Source organism: Synchiropus splendidus, chromosome 14 (assembly GCF_027744825.2).
Source record: "Synchiropus splendidus isolate RoL2022-P1 chromosome 14, RoL_Sspl_1.0, whole genome shotgun sequence".
In the NCBI taxonomy this organism is placed as follows: domain Eukaryota; kingdom Metazoa; phylum Chordata; class Actinopteri; order Syngnathiformes; family Callionymidae; genus Synchiropus; species Synchiropus splendidus.
In genome coordinates, this window is record NC_071347.1 from 6,459,345 (window position 1) to 6,475,000 (window position 15,656).

Sequence of the window (15,656 nt, forward strand, 5' to 3'; positions counted from 1 at the left end):
CCAGAAATGGTTCTGGCCTCCATGAGACTGAACAAACCTGAGATTGATAAGGCTATTGCCTCCACCTTCACTAAATTCCTCACCAATCCACCAAAGAAGTGCGGTGGTGCTTGCAGGTTCTTCTTCATACTGGGCATGTGTAATGACAGCAAGCCTATAGAAACTGTTCTGCAGAAGCCCCCATCCCCTGCTCCTTGAGACGGGTGCCTGTCCAGGAGTCCAAGTACGGACTGTGCTATTTAAGTGACACTTGTTACACAAGGATATAAAAAATCAACAGAGGGACTGTAGAGATCATTTTGTTCTCATCTCATCCTCAAGTTTGGTCTGCTGGTGCAACCAGCACAAAGAATGGCAAGATCACAGGGGCACCAGACAAATTCCTGAAGTGTAGAATCTGAGGAGAAATGTTTAGTTCCTTAGAAAGATGTTCAGAGTCTAAGAGCTTGATTTATGACCAAACAGAGGCCAAACGGCATCATTGTGATGAGACAGCATCCATTGAGATTGTAGCCCTGCATCTCATTTAAATCCTATCACAGACCTGAAGAAGAGCAACAATGGTTCCTCATGCTTCATGTGGTTGGCAGCTGTATATCTGAAATTGATCAGATGATCGGTCAGAAGAAGCAGAAATAGGGATCAAGCATTGAGATGTTCAGGGTTCACAAGACAGATGCCCGGTGTTCCTTGTTGCAAGAGGGAGAAAGTCATGTGTATCCACAGTGGTGGGCGCCGAAGGTTGTTTTCAAGGAAGGTTTTCTAAGCAGAACTGAAATGTATCGTGGCTGCATCAGGATTCCTCAGTAACAGCTGGCCGAAGAAGGAGTCAGGGGTACGCAAATCGGTCCAGAAACTGATATTGTGAGCGGTACTGTAAGTTTAACCGTTGAAGTGTGTCATTAACACTGACTACATATAAGAAAAGTCACAAGACTCGGTGCAAAAATTGCACTGTATATAGAAACAATGACCTAATGAAGGTGAATCAAACATTGTATTGTAAAACCTGAAAAATAAATACTGAAAAAAAAGGTTTTTTGTTTGACTAAATTGTGTTGTTTCTTGATTCAGTAAAGAAACTTGTTCTTTTCAAAACTTTTATGTCCAAAGATCCAGAGCAACGTCAACTTCTATTGTTAATATCAAAACAGAGCCTATACCGTACTTCCACCTGTTGGTCATATGGAAATACACAATATCACAACATTATTGTTACTCTAAATAATGATTACAGTTTGCAAAGAATAAGCAGAATATCTATAATAGTTTAGTTCCTAACTTCCTAACTGACTGACGTGATACGGATACGATACAATATTTTTGCTTTATCGCTTAGATCAAGGTCTAATTTGCTTAAATGACTGAAAAAAAGCACAATGTGGCCGTTCATTCATTCATCTGGACTGACGAAGATGAAACAGACTGCCTTGTCATTGTGACTCCGATTCCATTCTCGACTCTCCACACGCTGGTTCCTCCAGTCAACGCTGTGAAGCAGCTCTCGGTTCTCATTGGTCCACACGGGTGAAGCCACCTCCGGCCTCCACAGCGGCTCCTCCCAGGCTCTTCCTCGCTGCTGTCTATTCACCACTCTCAGACTGAGTCCAGCAGCAGACCCGTTGACCTCTGCAGACCTCCACCATGGCTCTCTCCAACGACCCGAACTTCGTGAAACTGGAGCAATGGTTCCAAGCCAACGGCGGGAGCCTGAATATGCGGGAGATGTTCTCTGCAGACCCGGATCGATTTAGCAAATTCAGGTAGGATGCGGATCAAGTGAGGGGGCGGCGGGCTGCAGGTGAAGTGTCCGGGCTCAGCTGCGCCTTTGGACGACCACAACGTGACTGGTTCGGATGGGAACTCTCTGTACGCTGTCCGTTTGAGCTGCGCCCCTGGTGACAAGGTCACAACCATGGCGTGCAGTGGTTCACTGCAACGCTACACGACCATGAAAAAGTCCTGCACTTGAAGCAAACGCTGTCGCTTCCTGTGGAGAATCCAACGCTAAATCATAACTAAACGCTCCTGCTGGCGTTAGCCGACAAGCTAACGACATTGCTACAGACAGCGCGTACCTCGCGTGAAGTCCGAGGTGTTCGTGTTTTAATGCACATATTTACATCACATAAACTATTATTGAATGGTGGTTTGGTTTTCCTTCAAATAGAGGAAGGTAATCTTTGGTGAAACAATGTCACGGTACCTGGTTACGTAAGAGCAGAAGGCTGAGTTTGAAGCACTAGTTGTGTCTTGTGATGATGACTGACATGTTGAATGCTTGTTAAACTGCGATAATTCATTCTGGGAGGTTTATACTAATACGATAAATAAGCAAGGACCTGTTGAACCTCGTCCTCTTCTGTGCTTGTGCTGATTTCAACCTCGACTCGACGAGCCTGTTAATACGACGCGTCCTATAGTGGATTCTCCCGTCACGGCCACTTGACAGCAGCTACAGTTGTGGTTCCATTGCAAAACTGTCAGGTGAAGATGTCGGTGTCGTCATCCTCATGGAGGCGACGTGCGAGTTGGCACATCCGCATCCGCGCTGCTGCAGCACCAGTTCACTGGACTCGGCTTTATTTGACGTTAAACACTCTGACAACATTTCATATTGCACCATGTCTGCCTCATTTGTGTTTGGAATCTGGATGCTTGCTCTTGTCATTGCTGTTTTACGTCCCATTTTCCACTGATATTTCTGCTAGGAATCATGACTTCTACTGCTCCTAAGTCTCTCTCAGTTCAACGTCCCCCTTTGCCTTCTATTGTCCAGCTTGTCCGTGACGACAGATGATGGGGACCTCCTGCTGGACTACTCCAAGAATCTTATCAACCGGGACGTCATGGAAATGCTGCTGAGCATGGTAGTGCACGCACACACAGATGCACACACACACACACACACGTCACATCTTGTAAACCTTAAGCTCCTATTCTTAGTCACTAGCCTGAGCTCTTACAGGCACTGTGCTTCTCACTCAAACAATGAATGGTGGATCTGACACTTTGTAAAATAGCTTGAGAAACACACCAACCTCTGTATCACAGCAAAATGACTGAGGGATTTCACCACCACCCTGCAGGTGTATGCTGTTGGTTAACTCCTTTAACTTGTTCCTCACGCTTTCTGAAGTAATCTGAAGAATTTGCTTGCATTCAGTGAAATATTTGATTGCTTTCACCTCTTGATAAGGAGCCTCTTTGTTAAGCAAGTTTCTTGCACAAAGAGATATTTCAAAAGTGATTTGGAAAGAGGAAACAAAAGAGGAGGAAATGTAATCCATTTCCTTGTAGAGGAGGAATGATGCTCCTATTTGGTCACAACTGAAGCCAGTGGCTAAATGAAATGTAAAATAAAATAAAAAAAAAACTTGAAGTAAATCAAATTTGTGTTGTAGCTTTTTACGACATATCATTGTTTATAATTTATATATGGAGATTATTGCAGATCTGAATTGTTGATATGAATTTGTGTATTTGCAGGCAAAGTCGCGTCAAGTGGAGGAGGCACGTGAGAAGATGTTCTCTGGAGAGAAAATCAACTTCACTGAGGTACGACTTGCTTGAGCTCTGCTTAAACGTTCAACCTCCATGTTTATGGAGCTGGACAGAACGATCGTGTTGTATTTTCAGTTGCGTATTGAACATAAAAAAATACCTTTTGTTTTCAAGCACTGTTGTTGGATTTAATAGAAATGTACCTTTACATTCTCAAAAAAAATGTGCGGTAGTCTGGACGTGATTTTAGAACTGTCAAGTGAGCTGTCATTTTAATTTTCAATTTAAAATTTGGTTCCATAACTCTGTCACTGTGGAACAAAATATTTAGTAAACAGTATGAATTATGATAGAGATGTGTGCAAAATAGCATTTTTAGTGGGATGAACTGAATAAAGAAACAAAATGGCAGCCATTACTCAATTGGTTGAGTGAAATCAAACTTCATTTTTGAGTTTTACTTATTTTTACATAAATGGAATGTTAGCGTGGTGATTTTTCCCTTCCATACCTAAAAATATGGAGAATGCAAAGCAGATGCTGTCTTGCAGGGTCGTGCTGTGCTGCACATTGCTCTTCGTAACCGCTCCAACACTCCGATCTTGGTCGACGGCAAAGACGTGATGCCGGATGTCAACCGTGTGCTGGAAAAGATGAAGACCTTCTGTCATGTGAGTGCTGTGTTTGTGATCTGCTGTTGCCCTAGGGAGAATCTAAAGGTTGAAATGTCTTGCCTTCCCTTGTTGACAGAGAGTGCGCAGCGGTGAGTGGAAGGGCTTCAGCGGGAAGAGCATCACTGATGTGGTCAACATCGGCATTGGAGGCTCTGACTTGGTGAGCTCAGGTCACATGACCAAAACTTGTGTCTTGTGAAAACAAAGGCCAGCCGATTATGTAATATTTAGGGATTTTATTGAACACAATAGTTGCTATTGATTTTTGTTCCTCCTTTATATATTTCTGTTTATATTACTAGTAAGTTTACATTTGCAATAAGCAAACCTCCAAATTTGATTTAGTCGACTTTTCTAGTGAGATCACCTCAGTAATAAGGTTGTGTTGAGTAAACTGAAATCTGAGGATGAACTACTGTAACGTTCATTAGATGATGTCTCATCATTGCTTGCAAGCTGTTTGACTATAAAGAAGTTGAAGTCATCCATGATCTATGTGTTGTGTTGCCTTCAGGGACCTCTGATGGTGACAGAGGCACTTAAGCCATACGCCGCACAAGGCCCCAACGTTTGGTTTGTGTCTAACATTGACGGAACTCATATGGCTAAGACCCTGGCCAAGCTGAATGCAGAGACCACGCTCTTCATCATCGCCTCCAAGGTCAGTCACATGACCTTCACCAACGGCGCCACGTGGTTCTTAATAATTCCCTCACTTTTTGACTGGGATCTTTTCCAGACCTTCACCACCCAGGAGACCATCACCAACGCAGAGTCTGCCAGAGACTGGTTCCTCCAGACCGCCAAGGACGTCAGTTTTACTGCTTTGTGCTTTCAACTGACTGTCGTCATAGTGACGGCAGCTCTATCAACTGACCATTGACCGTTGTGTAATAAATTGTTCCTACAGAAATCTGCCGTTGCCAAACACTTTGTGGCTCTTTCCACCAACGCGGTGAGTTTCAAACCAACCTCGTTCACCTTTTCTGATCCAGCAAAACGTCAGACTGACTTCTGCACGCTATCTGCAGGTCAAGGTTAAAGACTTTGGAATTGACACGGCCAACATGTTTGAGTTCTGGGATGTAAGTTTTGTCCATGTTTGTGTGTGCATACATGCCTGTGTGTGTGAGTGGCCTTACCTTCTTTTGCTCTGCTCTGATTGGTGCATTTACTGTGATGTCACGGGCAGTGGGTTGGCGGTCGCTACTCTCTCTGGTCGGCCATTGGTCTGTCCATCGCTCTGCACGTTGGTATGTAACTCTATTGAATTTTTTGTTTTCATTCGTAACTGATAAGCATATTTTTTCAATGGAAACAAATATTTTGCTCATCCTTGGTTACTTGTTCTGTGTGGTTTCTTCCAGGGTTTGAAAACTTTGAGCAGCTTCTGTCTGGAGCTCACTGGATGGTAGGAACTCGCCCAGATCTCTTAGTGATCATCAACACTCGGCGTCTGGTATGATTCATTTCAACATGTTTTTGCATTGGTTCACAGGACAATCACTTCCGCAGTGCTCCCTTGGAGCAGAATCTTCCGGTCCTCCTGGCGCTTCTGGGCATCTGGTATATAAACTTCTTCAAGGCGGAGACTCACGCCATGTTGCCCTATGACCAGTACATGCACCGCTTTGCAGCCTATTTCCAGCAGGTCAGTGGGGTCACCTCTCCTCCAACACACATGACACCACCATGATCCTTCAGTTCTGCATCAAAACACAATGTTGTGCACGTTAATAGCGCCAAAGGGAAGGTCCTTGGCGCTACGTAAAGATGTATTGATTGAGGTTTTCGTTAAACGCAGGTGTTATGCTAGTTTAAAAAAAAAAAATTTTTAACTTGTTTTTATTTTTATTTTTTTGCTGTCACATTGATTACATCTTCGGTTTTGTTTTCAGCTCTGAAAAACGTCATTACAATGAACGCCTCTTTATTTTAACTTATTTTATTTACCGTGAATTGCACAACTTTGTAGAGTGAGCACATCACAAATATAGTAGTTTCTCAGGTGGTAATATCACTGTCACAGAAGTTTTTGTATCAAGATAAGTTTTACATCAACAACCAAAAGTGGCATTTAGCTGCACAGAGATGCTGATAGAATAAGTGCATGAAAGTTTCAAAATGTGTGTGTTGCCAGGGCGACATGGAGTCCAACGGCAAGTACATCAGCAGAGATGGCAGACGTGTGAATTATCACACCGGACCAATCGTGTGGGGAGAACCAGGGACCAACGGCCAGCACGCCTTCTACCAACTCATCCACCAAGGTGACTGGTTCAACATACCACTTCACAGTCGAGCGAATGATAACAAGTCCCTCGAGCTAAATACTGAATCCTGCAGGAGTCCAATTGTATTCACAACTTTGCTCCATTATAACTAATAAAAACTAATAAAAGATAGCGTTTCAGGATTGTTAGATCATGTATAACTTGCCAGTGAGCATGTAGTTTATACATTATTGTGATAACATAACTTTTTTTTGGAGTAGTTATATTTTGCTGTTTGTTTGCTTGTTTGTTTGTTTTAGTACCTGCAGCACAGTTTCTGGTTGTATTTAAATGTGTCTGGTCCTGATGTAAATTTCCCACCTGTTGTAAACAATAGAAAAAAAAAAAGAATAGGTTTGATTTATAATAACATATATACATTTTTTTTCTTTTGAAAAAGTGTTAAGCGGCACAATTTCTCCTTGTGAAACCATGGTTGTTCCGGCCTGCAGGTACTCGCATGATTCCTGCCGACTTCCTCATTCCTGCTCAGTCGCAGCATCCAATCAGAAACAACCTCCATCACAAGGTGAGGCCCTCTAGTGGCGGTTCAGCCTCTACTTGTGCGAGCTTCATCACTGATGGTCAGTGTCCTGACTCCATCATGCCAGCCCACTGTATGACACTGAGATATGTGGAGCCTGTATTTGTTAGCAGTAAAACTGAATATATCAGTGTCAATAATTTGTTTAGCGTTAAACCCAACACTCTGTTGTTAAATCATAAATCCTTTTTTTCAGATTTGCTAAATGTTAACAGGTTATCTTTTCTTTTTTTATTGTATACAATAGTTATCTTTATTTTTAAATTAGTTAGAGCAACTCCCAGGCTCAACAGCATGTCATAGAGCTCAAAGAAAACTTCAATTCATAAATAGCTCCATAATTTCTGTACAGTGAATAAAACAGTCAAGTATTTTCCCAAGGATCACCAGCATCTCTCAAGAAGTGAGAGACATTTAAATAAAGTAATACTACCGTTACCGACAGTCACCCTACAGTCTGCTGGGACAATGCTAGTGACAAATCACAGCTGCATCAGTAGTTTTGATCCCTTGTTGGCCGTCAGATTTAAACAAAAAAAAGTTTGATATGTGTTAAACTGGCCGATAATCGGCCTGGCTGATGATCAGTCTCTCCAAAGGTGATGGTCATAATTTGAGGGGAGCAAATTGTGTTTACTCTGCTGCCAAATTGTGTCTAAGAGGTTGTCGATGATTCTCCTCCGTAGATTCTGATGGCCAACTTCCTGGCCCAGACTGAAGCGCTGATGAAGGGGAAAACCTCGGCCGAAGCTCGGAAGGAGCTGGAGGCTGGAGGACTGGAGGGAGACGCCCTGGAGAAGCTGCTGCCTCACAAAGTAAGACCAGGAGAAGAGCCAGAAAATAGTGACATTTAAAAACACAATTCACTCCGAGTAAAAACAAAAAAACTGTCATTTCTCATGACCAAGAAATTAAGATCAAATCCCACCTTCTTTCTCATTTAGTCTTTGCTCTGGGTGAACATGTTTTTTTTTTGGCTTCACCTTGGTATTTTATTTTCTTAAACATGTCTTTGCCAAACATTGTTTTTCTGTCTTTCTAGGTATTTGAAGGAAACAAGCCAAGCAACTCTATCGTGTTTAAGAAGTTGACACCATTTATATTGGGAGCTCTGATTGGTGAGTGACATGCGGAACTTTTGAGCAAAAACTGCCGATTCATGTGTCGTCAATTGAGAAGTCGGTCAAACAAGGGTCAGCCTTGATCAGCAGTTTTTGTGTGTGTGTGTTCTTGCACTTCTATCTTTTGAGAACTTGTATGAGTTTTTAATGAACGGAGCGAGGACATTTTTGCAAAGTGAGGAAATTTTGGCCGATCCTCACTTTGAGGGTTAAAACTACAAAATAATCAGTTATTATAATTGGGTTTTACTTTGGCTAAGAGTAAAGGTTAAGTTAAGCCATTTGTTTTAGATGGTCAAGTTTAGGGGGTGAGGCTGGGGAAAGGGTTATGTTAATGTACGTCACTGACAGTCCTCACTAAGATAGGAAGACAAACGTGTGTGTGTGTATGTATGTGAGGGCTTGTTTATACTGCCTCACGGGGACCAACTCTTCAATTCACTATACTGGTGGGGACTTAATGTCTTTGTGGGCACCTTTTGCCAGTCCCCGCAGGTCAAACCTCAATTTGAGGATGAAGACTTCAAAATACAGAGGTGATTCTAATTGGGTTTCAGTTTGGTTCAGAGTCCTTGTTCAGGTGAGCCATGTGTTTTGGAGGGTTAAGTTAAGGGTGAGAGACTGGGGAAAGCATTATGGCAATGAGAAACCTCACAATGCCCCCACATGGATAGCAATACAAACGTGTGTGTGTGTGTGTGTGTGTGTGTGTGTGTGTGTGTGTGTGTGTGTGTGTGTGTGTGTGTGTGTGTGTGTGTGTGTGTGTGTGTGTGTGTGTGTGTGTGTGTGTGTGTGTGTGTGTGTGTGTGTGTGTGTGTGTGTGTGTGTGTGTGTGTGTGTGTGTGTGTGTGTGTGTGGTCACATATCAAATAATTTGAATTAATGGAACAACAAGTGGCCTCAAGTATTCATCTCCCAAGTGTTTACTGGTGAGAGTCCAATGTAAAATTGTGGCTCTCTCTTCTGCAGCAATGTACGAACACAAGATCTTCGTTCAGGGCGTCATGTGGGACGTCAACAGCTACGATCAGTGGGGGTAAGAAACATGCGCAGACTGAGTCAATGTGTTGGTGAGTGGTCTTGATGTCAGTTCTGTGTTCTTTAACAGTGTCGAACTGGGGAAACAACTGGCTAAGAAGATCGAGCCTGAGCTCCAGGACGCTTCCGAGGTCTCCTCCCACGACTCCTCCACTAACGGCCTCATCAATTTCCTGAAGAAGAACTTTGCCTAATACTGTGGTGCGCCCCCCTCCCCACTGCAGAGCCCCCGCTTTGAAAGATCATTCCTGGCTTGTCTTTGTCTCGAGCACTTTGTCTTGTCCTTGCGACTGTTTCACTTTAAAGGGAGTCATGTGTGCAAAGTTACTGTAGGTCCCGTCGTCTGCACTGACCTTCAAAATAAAGGTGTTGTTTGCCACAACATTTTGCTCTGTTGAGGTTTTTTTTTAAGTCAGACTCTTTAATGAATCTCACCACATGATCTTCACATTAGGGAAAAAATAAAAATATTTACATAAAAACACTGCGTCGTACGATCTAGTCTTGAGGCTTCAGAAATACTCGTTTCGTCTGCACATTTTGGTTGACGTCCTCTTCCGTGGCTCGATCACGTTTCTTGGCAAACTTCTTCTTCATGCTGCTCACTAAACTCTCGTATCTGAAACACAGAGAAGAATTGCTTTGGTGTACCTGGAAGGTCATGAATGACACTCTACAGCGTGTGACTTGGTTGTACAAACACTATCACTGCTGTCTTCACGAAACCAGCTGAAAAATGATTCAGCTGTGAACAAGATCAAGTGATGGTTCTTCACTAGTTGTTACGCTAATACAAGTCGCAAAGGCTGGTGTCTGAAATTGGTCGAGTTAAATATTGAGCTGGTAATATTTAGCTCAAGTGTCTGGACATGTCAGTACCTTAAAGCCATTTCTTCATTTTTTTTTTGTTAAATCATATATCCTTTTTTTAAGATTTGCTAAATGTTAACAGGTTATCTTTTCATTTTTTATTGTATACAATAGTTATCTTTATTTTTAAATTATTCAGAGCAACTCCCAGGAACAACAGCATGTTATAGAGCTAAAGGAAAACTTCAATTAATAAATAGCTCCACAATTTCTGTACAGTGAATAAAACAGTCAAGTATTTTCCCAAGGATCACCAGCATCTCTCAAGAAGTGAAAGACATTTAAATAAAGTAATACTACCGTTACCGACAGTCACCATACAGTCTGCTGGGACAATGCTAGTGACAAATCACGGCTGCATCAGTAGTTTTGATCCCTTGTTGGCCGTCAGATTTAAACAACAACAAAAAAAAACTTTGATGATATGTGTTAAACTGGCCGATAATCGGCCTGGCTGATGAACAGTCTCTCCAAAGGTGAACGTCATAATTTGAGGGGAGCAAATTGTGTTTACTCTGCTGCCAAATTGTGTCTAAAAGGTTGTCGATGATTCTCCTCTGTAGATTCTGATGGCCAACTTCCTGGCCCAGACTGAAGCACTGATACCTTAGAGCCATTTCTTCATCCGTCACGTCAGTTTGCATCCGGCCGATGTCGTCAACTTCCTGCCGTTCCTCTTCACGTGCAGGATTCATCACCTTCATCAGCTTCTGCCACGTCAACAGTGAGAGACATGAACATGGATTGTGTGTTAAGCCAGATACAAATGTTTATATTTTATTGTTCATTGCAGCATTGAAATCTGCGAGGAGAGTGGACACATTATACATATTTGACTGCTGCTTTTTGCCTCAAACTCACCTCGACTTCTGGATTGAAACCTTTAAATGACATGCGGCCGTACATCAAATCTTCAAATGGAACAAAACTCTTTTCCTCGATAATGATACTCCTTAATAATAAAAGAAGATATTAACAGTTCAAACAGCACATCCATGTACTGAAAAGGCGAAACGGCAGGCACGCTGCAGTGGCTTGACTGAAAAAAACTTGCGAGTTCTTACTCTTTGGACTTGAGCTCTGGCAGGTCCAGGTACCAGTGTTCATCGCTGATGATTCTTCTCTCATCTTCCTCCAGCTGCTTCTTTGTTTCCGCATCCATGCATCGCTGCATGAACTGAACAACACAAAACACGAGCGATGAGATTGGATCTTGACAATACATCTTATATTCCTCACGATAGCTGCCCCCTGTGACACCAGGATATGTGCCTTAACTGAGAATATAATAAAAGTGCTTGAGGGCTCGAGCACCCGATATTTCTTTCAGTCTCCTCAGACGCACTTTTAATAAATCAACAACCACGAAGGGTATTAACAACATGTTTGAATGGTCAGAACATCTGGATCAGTGTGGAGTTGTAAACGGGCAGTTTGACAGCATACTTTAATAACAGATGATCCGGAATGGTCGTATTCACAACTAAAATAGTAAAACGGAAATACAGTGGAAAGTAAACGAATGTAAACAGCTGATTTTTCATCGCGTTTGCTGTGGCATTAGCAGCTACAGCTATCTGAAACTGAAACGTAGCATTTACGTACCTTCATGCGAAGAAGGTTCTTGGAAAGTTTCGACGAATCCCCCGCCATTATTTAGTTATAGAAAAGCACGATCAAAAATAAAATAAAAACTCGACAAACGTGGTGGACGCAGGTCTCACAGGAGGAGACGCATGGAGAAGTAAAGCTCAGACCTAAGCAATCGAGATCCGAGTGATGCGCCTCAGTTCAGCTAATCTACACGTGGCATCATCGATGTTTGACACCGACAGTTTGATCCGAAATATTTCTGGGAGAGGGGACTCCGAGTTTGGGGAGAACTCGTGTCCTTCACTGTCGGTTCTCATCGTCGTCGATCTTGAGTGGATTACCTGCGGGTTTCTTCCCACGGTACTAAAATATCAGATGGGATTAGGTTGCTTTTATTATTCCATAAATTAGCAACTCAATACCGTCAGTAGTTGACAATGTCATTGTTTTTTGTTTGTCTTTTATGACATTCATGAATCGCTAAACATATTTTTTAAAAAACAAAAGATTGAAGGATAGCATTCATTTTATTTAAGAAATGTATTTAATTTCAATGAAAACCATCATTCTTTCCACTCGATTCTTATTTATGAATTTTAAAAATTCATCTTTATTTGAAAGTGTGATCAGAAGTCAGCTCAACACCGACCACGTTTTTGTTCATAGAATGCCTGCGTTTGCTAGCTATTTTTAATCTGTACACACAAGGAGACAGGTCATGACATGTCATCTTCTGCGGCGGCCTTCAGATGAACTCCTGCACCACCAGCTCTTTCAGGGAGCAGTAGGACACCTCCCCCCTCTCACCGTCTCTCAGCTTGGTGAGCTCATCTTGTAACTGAGCCACCGGTTTGCCCAGCTGGTAGCCCAGATCCACCAGCATCTCCAGGACCGGGGTCCTGTACTTGTCCACCTTGTAGCGTCTCAGCGTGGGCAGAACTCTGTGAGCAGCAGCGAAGGCTTGCTCCGGCTCTTCCAAGTCCCGGTAGCAGACAGCCATGGCACACAGCGTTGGCACCAGCAGTGTCGCCGACTGCCACGGCTCCATCCGCTCCTGTATTCCCAAAATAAGCTGCAGCTCATCCAAGGCTGATTTAAACTGACCTGCTCGCAGAAAACTATGCGCCCGCTTCTGTTCCTGCTCAGTGAAGAACTCTGGGAAACGTGGGGAATATCTCACACAGCGAGTCGCGTACAGCTTCGCCAAATAGTCCCGGAGTCCGAGTCGACGTTCTACTATGTTTTCAGGATCGAAATTCCCAGAGAGTAGCTTTCGAGGCAGCAGCACGTCCTCCAGCTCCTCACTGAACTCCTCCTGGAGCTTGTGATGGAAGCGACAGAAGTCGCTGTAGCGGCGCTCCACAGGCAGGCAGATGTTGTCAAAGCTGCCCGAGCGCATCACCACCACCTTGTACAGCTGAGAGAGAGAGAGAGACACAGGGTTCAGTGTGACCCGACTCTGATGCCTCACTGTTACTGAGGAGTTGTGGTGGAGGTGGGTTGTAGTCATACGATTGATTGACTGATGGTACATGTTGTGCAGATCACTTTCAAATATCAATTTCAGTTGCACTCAGGGCAAACTGTGAATTTAGAAGGTGGAACATGAATGCGGAACAGCAGGAGTGGCAACATTTAGAAATGAAAGTGGAACTAAATAAGGACAAATACACGACAATGAAAGTGGAACCGTTTATTCCCACTTAAACACGATTTATAATTTAATGTATTCATATATTTTTTACTTATTTATCTTCTCTATTATTATATCTCATACCGCCACATTATACCTGTCAAACCACCGTTACAACTAAAAAAAGAAAGTCACCAGGAAATAGGAAGTTCCTGACCTGACAGATGAGGAAGAATGGAGAAATGAAGTTCCCTTTTTGTTATCGGTGACCTCTTAGGTGTAATGCGAGCAGGCATGACAGGAAGAGTCCTACCACGTATTTGCTGAGCGCACGCTCGACGATGCGCGCGCTGGGGATGTCGAACAGCAGGCGGATGGGTCGATCCCTCCGTTTCACCAACTTCAAGTTCTGCTGCAGCTCTTTAGTGGTCAAGCTGGAAGAACTCGGAACATAATCTGCACGGCATCCAAAGACTGGGGTTAAAGATAGATTTTTAACATGTAAAATCCGATTATTATTATCATTATTATCAAAGTGTGTCAGGGGAGGGTGGAGTCAATTTGGCTGCACCAGAAAAGAAAGTTATTGGTTAAAAAAATGAATAATTTTAGCATATTTGTGAAAATGTCTAAAGTAAATGGCTGATGAAAAAATGGCTCATGTTCCTCTGTCTTGTTTAATGAACAAATATGATATGATTCATTTAAAAATCCAAATATAAGCAGAAATGAAGGGAGGTAAGTGCACACACACACACTGTTGTATTTCTATCCTTATTAGGGCTTCTGGAGTTTTTTCATGGCCATAATTTCCCCAACCACTTGACCTGAAGCTGAGCATCTAACACACGACTGAACTTAACCAAGACATGAACCAAAACTTACATTTAGTGATAATATTTTGAACCCTCAAATTTAGTCTAAACCTCAGTAGCACTGGCCAAACGGTCCTAACTAAATGTCCTCACAAGGAGGTGTTTCCCTCAGAATTGGAATGGACTTTGTCAATAAGAAGGAAATATAGGATGAAGCCAGCTTCATCCTTTAATGGTGGGCCATTGTTCGTCTAAAATAGCACAATAAGTCTTTTAGATTCATCACCAACATGAGGTTAGTAATGTTAAAGTATCATCCCTCAAGCAGAAGACCTGAAACCTGAGGGTCTTTTCTGCAGGTGACAGTTGAACCAGAGCCATGGGCTTATTTCCTTTGCCCCACTCTTCCAATGTGGAAGTGAGACAGTTAAAACTAGTAAGTAGCTCTGCTACATAAACCTAAGCAACAAGGAAAGTTTGCATGAAATGGGTTTTGAATCTTAAGTTTGGTAGATGGATGGTGTGTTGAAGGTGTTTCTTAGCATTACAAAAGCTCTGGACCTTTCTGACACCACCGTCTGTTGCTCACTCATACATAGCATATTTAATATAGACTTACCCGAAGACTCCATTTCCACATCTGACTCCCCAAGTCTTGGAGATGAACTTATGACATCATGGTCTGCAAGAAACAATGCTGAACGTCGACGATGACGGCTGTAACATCTGAAGGTGAGTGTGTGAGCCAAGTGTGTTTTTGCGCGTAAAGGAGAGCCGTTTAAAGGAGGAAGTTCGATGACAGAGTCAGAGGAAGAATGAAAAGGGAAGTGAATCTCGCTGTTAAAAGACTGGAAAGTCTGTTTGGTCAGGTGATGTCAGCAGCCAGGAGTCAAGTGTTTTCACAGAATTCAAAACCAAGCAAAGACCAAGGTTGGATTTTCCTCTTCAGCCTTGTATCATAACTGTTCCAGAGACCTAGATTAGGAATAAAAAGAAGCCACAAACCAACTTTGTTACAAAATATTTATTAGCATTTGTTTTGTTACAGTTCAGAGTGAAGAGAAGAGAAATAAACATCATATCCAGCTTTCCCTCATCGGATCTGCTGACTGGAACATTTCAATTACGACGATCACTTCACTTAAATACGGGTCAGAACCAGTCAGACCAAACACTTCATTTCCTAAACATCAGCCTTTCAATAGCTGCTCGCCAGCAGGTTAACTCTCCAACAGTTGATGTGCAGACTCTGCCTGATCTGTCCTCCACTGAGTGATGCTACAACAAATGAGTGACACCACAAGTAGCTCTCAAACAGGCAGGTGATCACCCTAAAACCGTCCTCCATCTGGACTATAACAAGTGAACTTCCAGACACAGGTCACCTCTCAAATGAACCAACAGGACAGGCCACGTGGTCCTCCTCACCCTCTAACTGGCTGACACGACAAGAAGCGGGTGACTCCTCAAAGTGCTGACCCTCAGAAGAGCTGACTCCAGCTGGCAGCAGCCACCACACAACACGTGTCAGCGGTTACCAGTCTTTCTTTCCAGCCTGCTTGTTTGGAATAATTCAGCTTCAAAAGAAACC

General features: G+C 42.9%; 4 protein-coding genes across 4 annotated transcripts in view; 1 reads left to right on the forward strand and 3 right to left on the reverse strand.

Annotated features, from left to right (window-relative positions):
* The first annotated feature begins 1,519 nt into the window (after window positions 1-1,519).
* On the forward strand, window positions 1,520-9,536 carry gpia (glucose-6-phosphate isomerase a). The gene is made up of 18 exons (XM_053885733.1): window positions 1,520-1,763; window positions 2,780-2,870; window positions 3,490-3,558; window positions 4,056-4,175; window positions 4,255-4,338; window positions 4,693-4,839; window positions 4,918-4,989; window positions 5,089-5,133; window positions 5,210-5,263; window positions 5,371-5,431; window positions 5,546-5,589; window positions 5,677-5,829; window positions 6,319-6,448; window positions 6,904-6,980; window positions 7,682-7,810; window positions 8,038-8,113; window positions 9,086-9,152; window positions 9,225-9,536. Exons 1-18 carry the CDS (start codon window positions 1,645-1,647, stop codon window positions 9,346-9,348), a joined length of 1,662 nt encoding a protein of 553 aa, XP_053741708.1. The 5' UTR covers window positions 1,520-1,644; the 3' UTR covers window positions 9,349-9,536.
* Window positions 6,171-11,786, reverse strand: mphosph6 (M-phase phosphoprotein 6). Its single transcript, XM_053885734.1, has 5 exons — window positions 11,630-11,786; window positions 11,089-11,201; window positions 10,886-10,976; window positions 10,631-10,734; window positions 6,171-9,773 (listed from the first exon to the last, which is right to left on the reverse strand). The coding sequence occupies exons 1-5, from the start codon at window positions 11,675-11,677 to the stop codon at window positions 9,653-9,655; spliced, it is 477 nt and encodes a 158-aa protein (XP_053741709.1). The 5' UTR covers window positions 11,678-11,786; the 3' UTR covers window positions 6,171-9,652.
* Window positions 11,787-12,166: 380 nt separating this feature from the next.
* Window positions 12,167-14,836, reverse strand: snx20 (sorting nexin 20). The gene is made up of 3 exons (XM_053886207.1): window positions 14,685-14,836; window positions 13,564-13,706; window positions 12,167-13,034 (listed from the first exon to the last, which is right to left on the reverse strand). Exons 1-3 carry the CDS (start codon window positions 14,695-14,697, stop codon window positions 12,363-12,365), a joined length of 828 nt encoding a protein of 275 aa, XP_053742182.1. The 5' UTR covers window positions 14,698-14,836; the 3' UTR covers window positions 12,167-12,362.
* A 247-nt stretch (window positions 14,837-15,083) lies between these two features.
* Window positions 15,084-15,656, reverse strand: part of LOC128771316 (GRAM domain-containing protein 2A) — a 12,459-nt gene continuing 11,886 nt past the window's right edge. The window contains exon 12 of the mRNA XM_053886674.1: window positions 15,084-15,656. This exon is cut by the window's right edge and continues 835 nt beyond it. The gene's annotated coding sequence lies outside the window, so the exon portion shown is untranslated.

Excerpts from the sequence above, each read along its gene's own strand:
- gpia (XM_053885733.1), top strand. The coding sequence starts at position 1,645 with ATGGCTCTCTCCAACGACCCGAACTTCGTGAAACTGGAGCAATGGTTC. Across the intron at positions 5,134-5,209 it reads TGGCTCTTTCCACCAACGCG|GTCAAGGTTAAAGACTTTGG; the intron begins GTGAGTTTCAAA and ends CGCTATCTGCAG. Across the intron at positions 6,449-6,903 it reads CTACCAACTCATCCACCAAG|GTACTCGCATGATTCCTGCC; the intron begins GTGACTGGTTCA and ends TCCGGCCTGCAG.
- mphosph6 (XM_053885734.1), bottom strand. The coding sequence starts at position 11,677 with ATGGCGGGGGATTCGTCGAAACTTTCCAAGAACCTTCTTCGCATGAAG. Across the intron at positions 11,202-11,629 it reads AGAACCTTCTTCGCATGAAG|TTCATGCAGCGATGCATGGA; the intron begins GTACGTAAATGC and ends TGTGTTGTTCAG. Across the intron at positions 9,774-10,630 it reads GATGAAGAAATGGCTCTAAG|ATACGAGAGTTTAGTGAGCA; the intron begins GTATCAGTGCTT and ends TCTGTGTTTCAG.
- snx20 (XM_053886207.1), bottom strand. Across the intron at positions 13,035-13,563 it reads GTGCGCTCAGCAAATACGTG|CTGTACAAGGTGGTGGTGAT; the intron begins GTAGGACTCTTC and ends TCTCTCTCTCAG.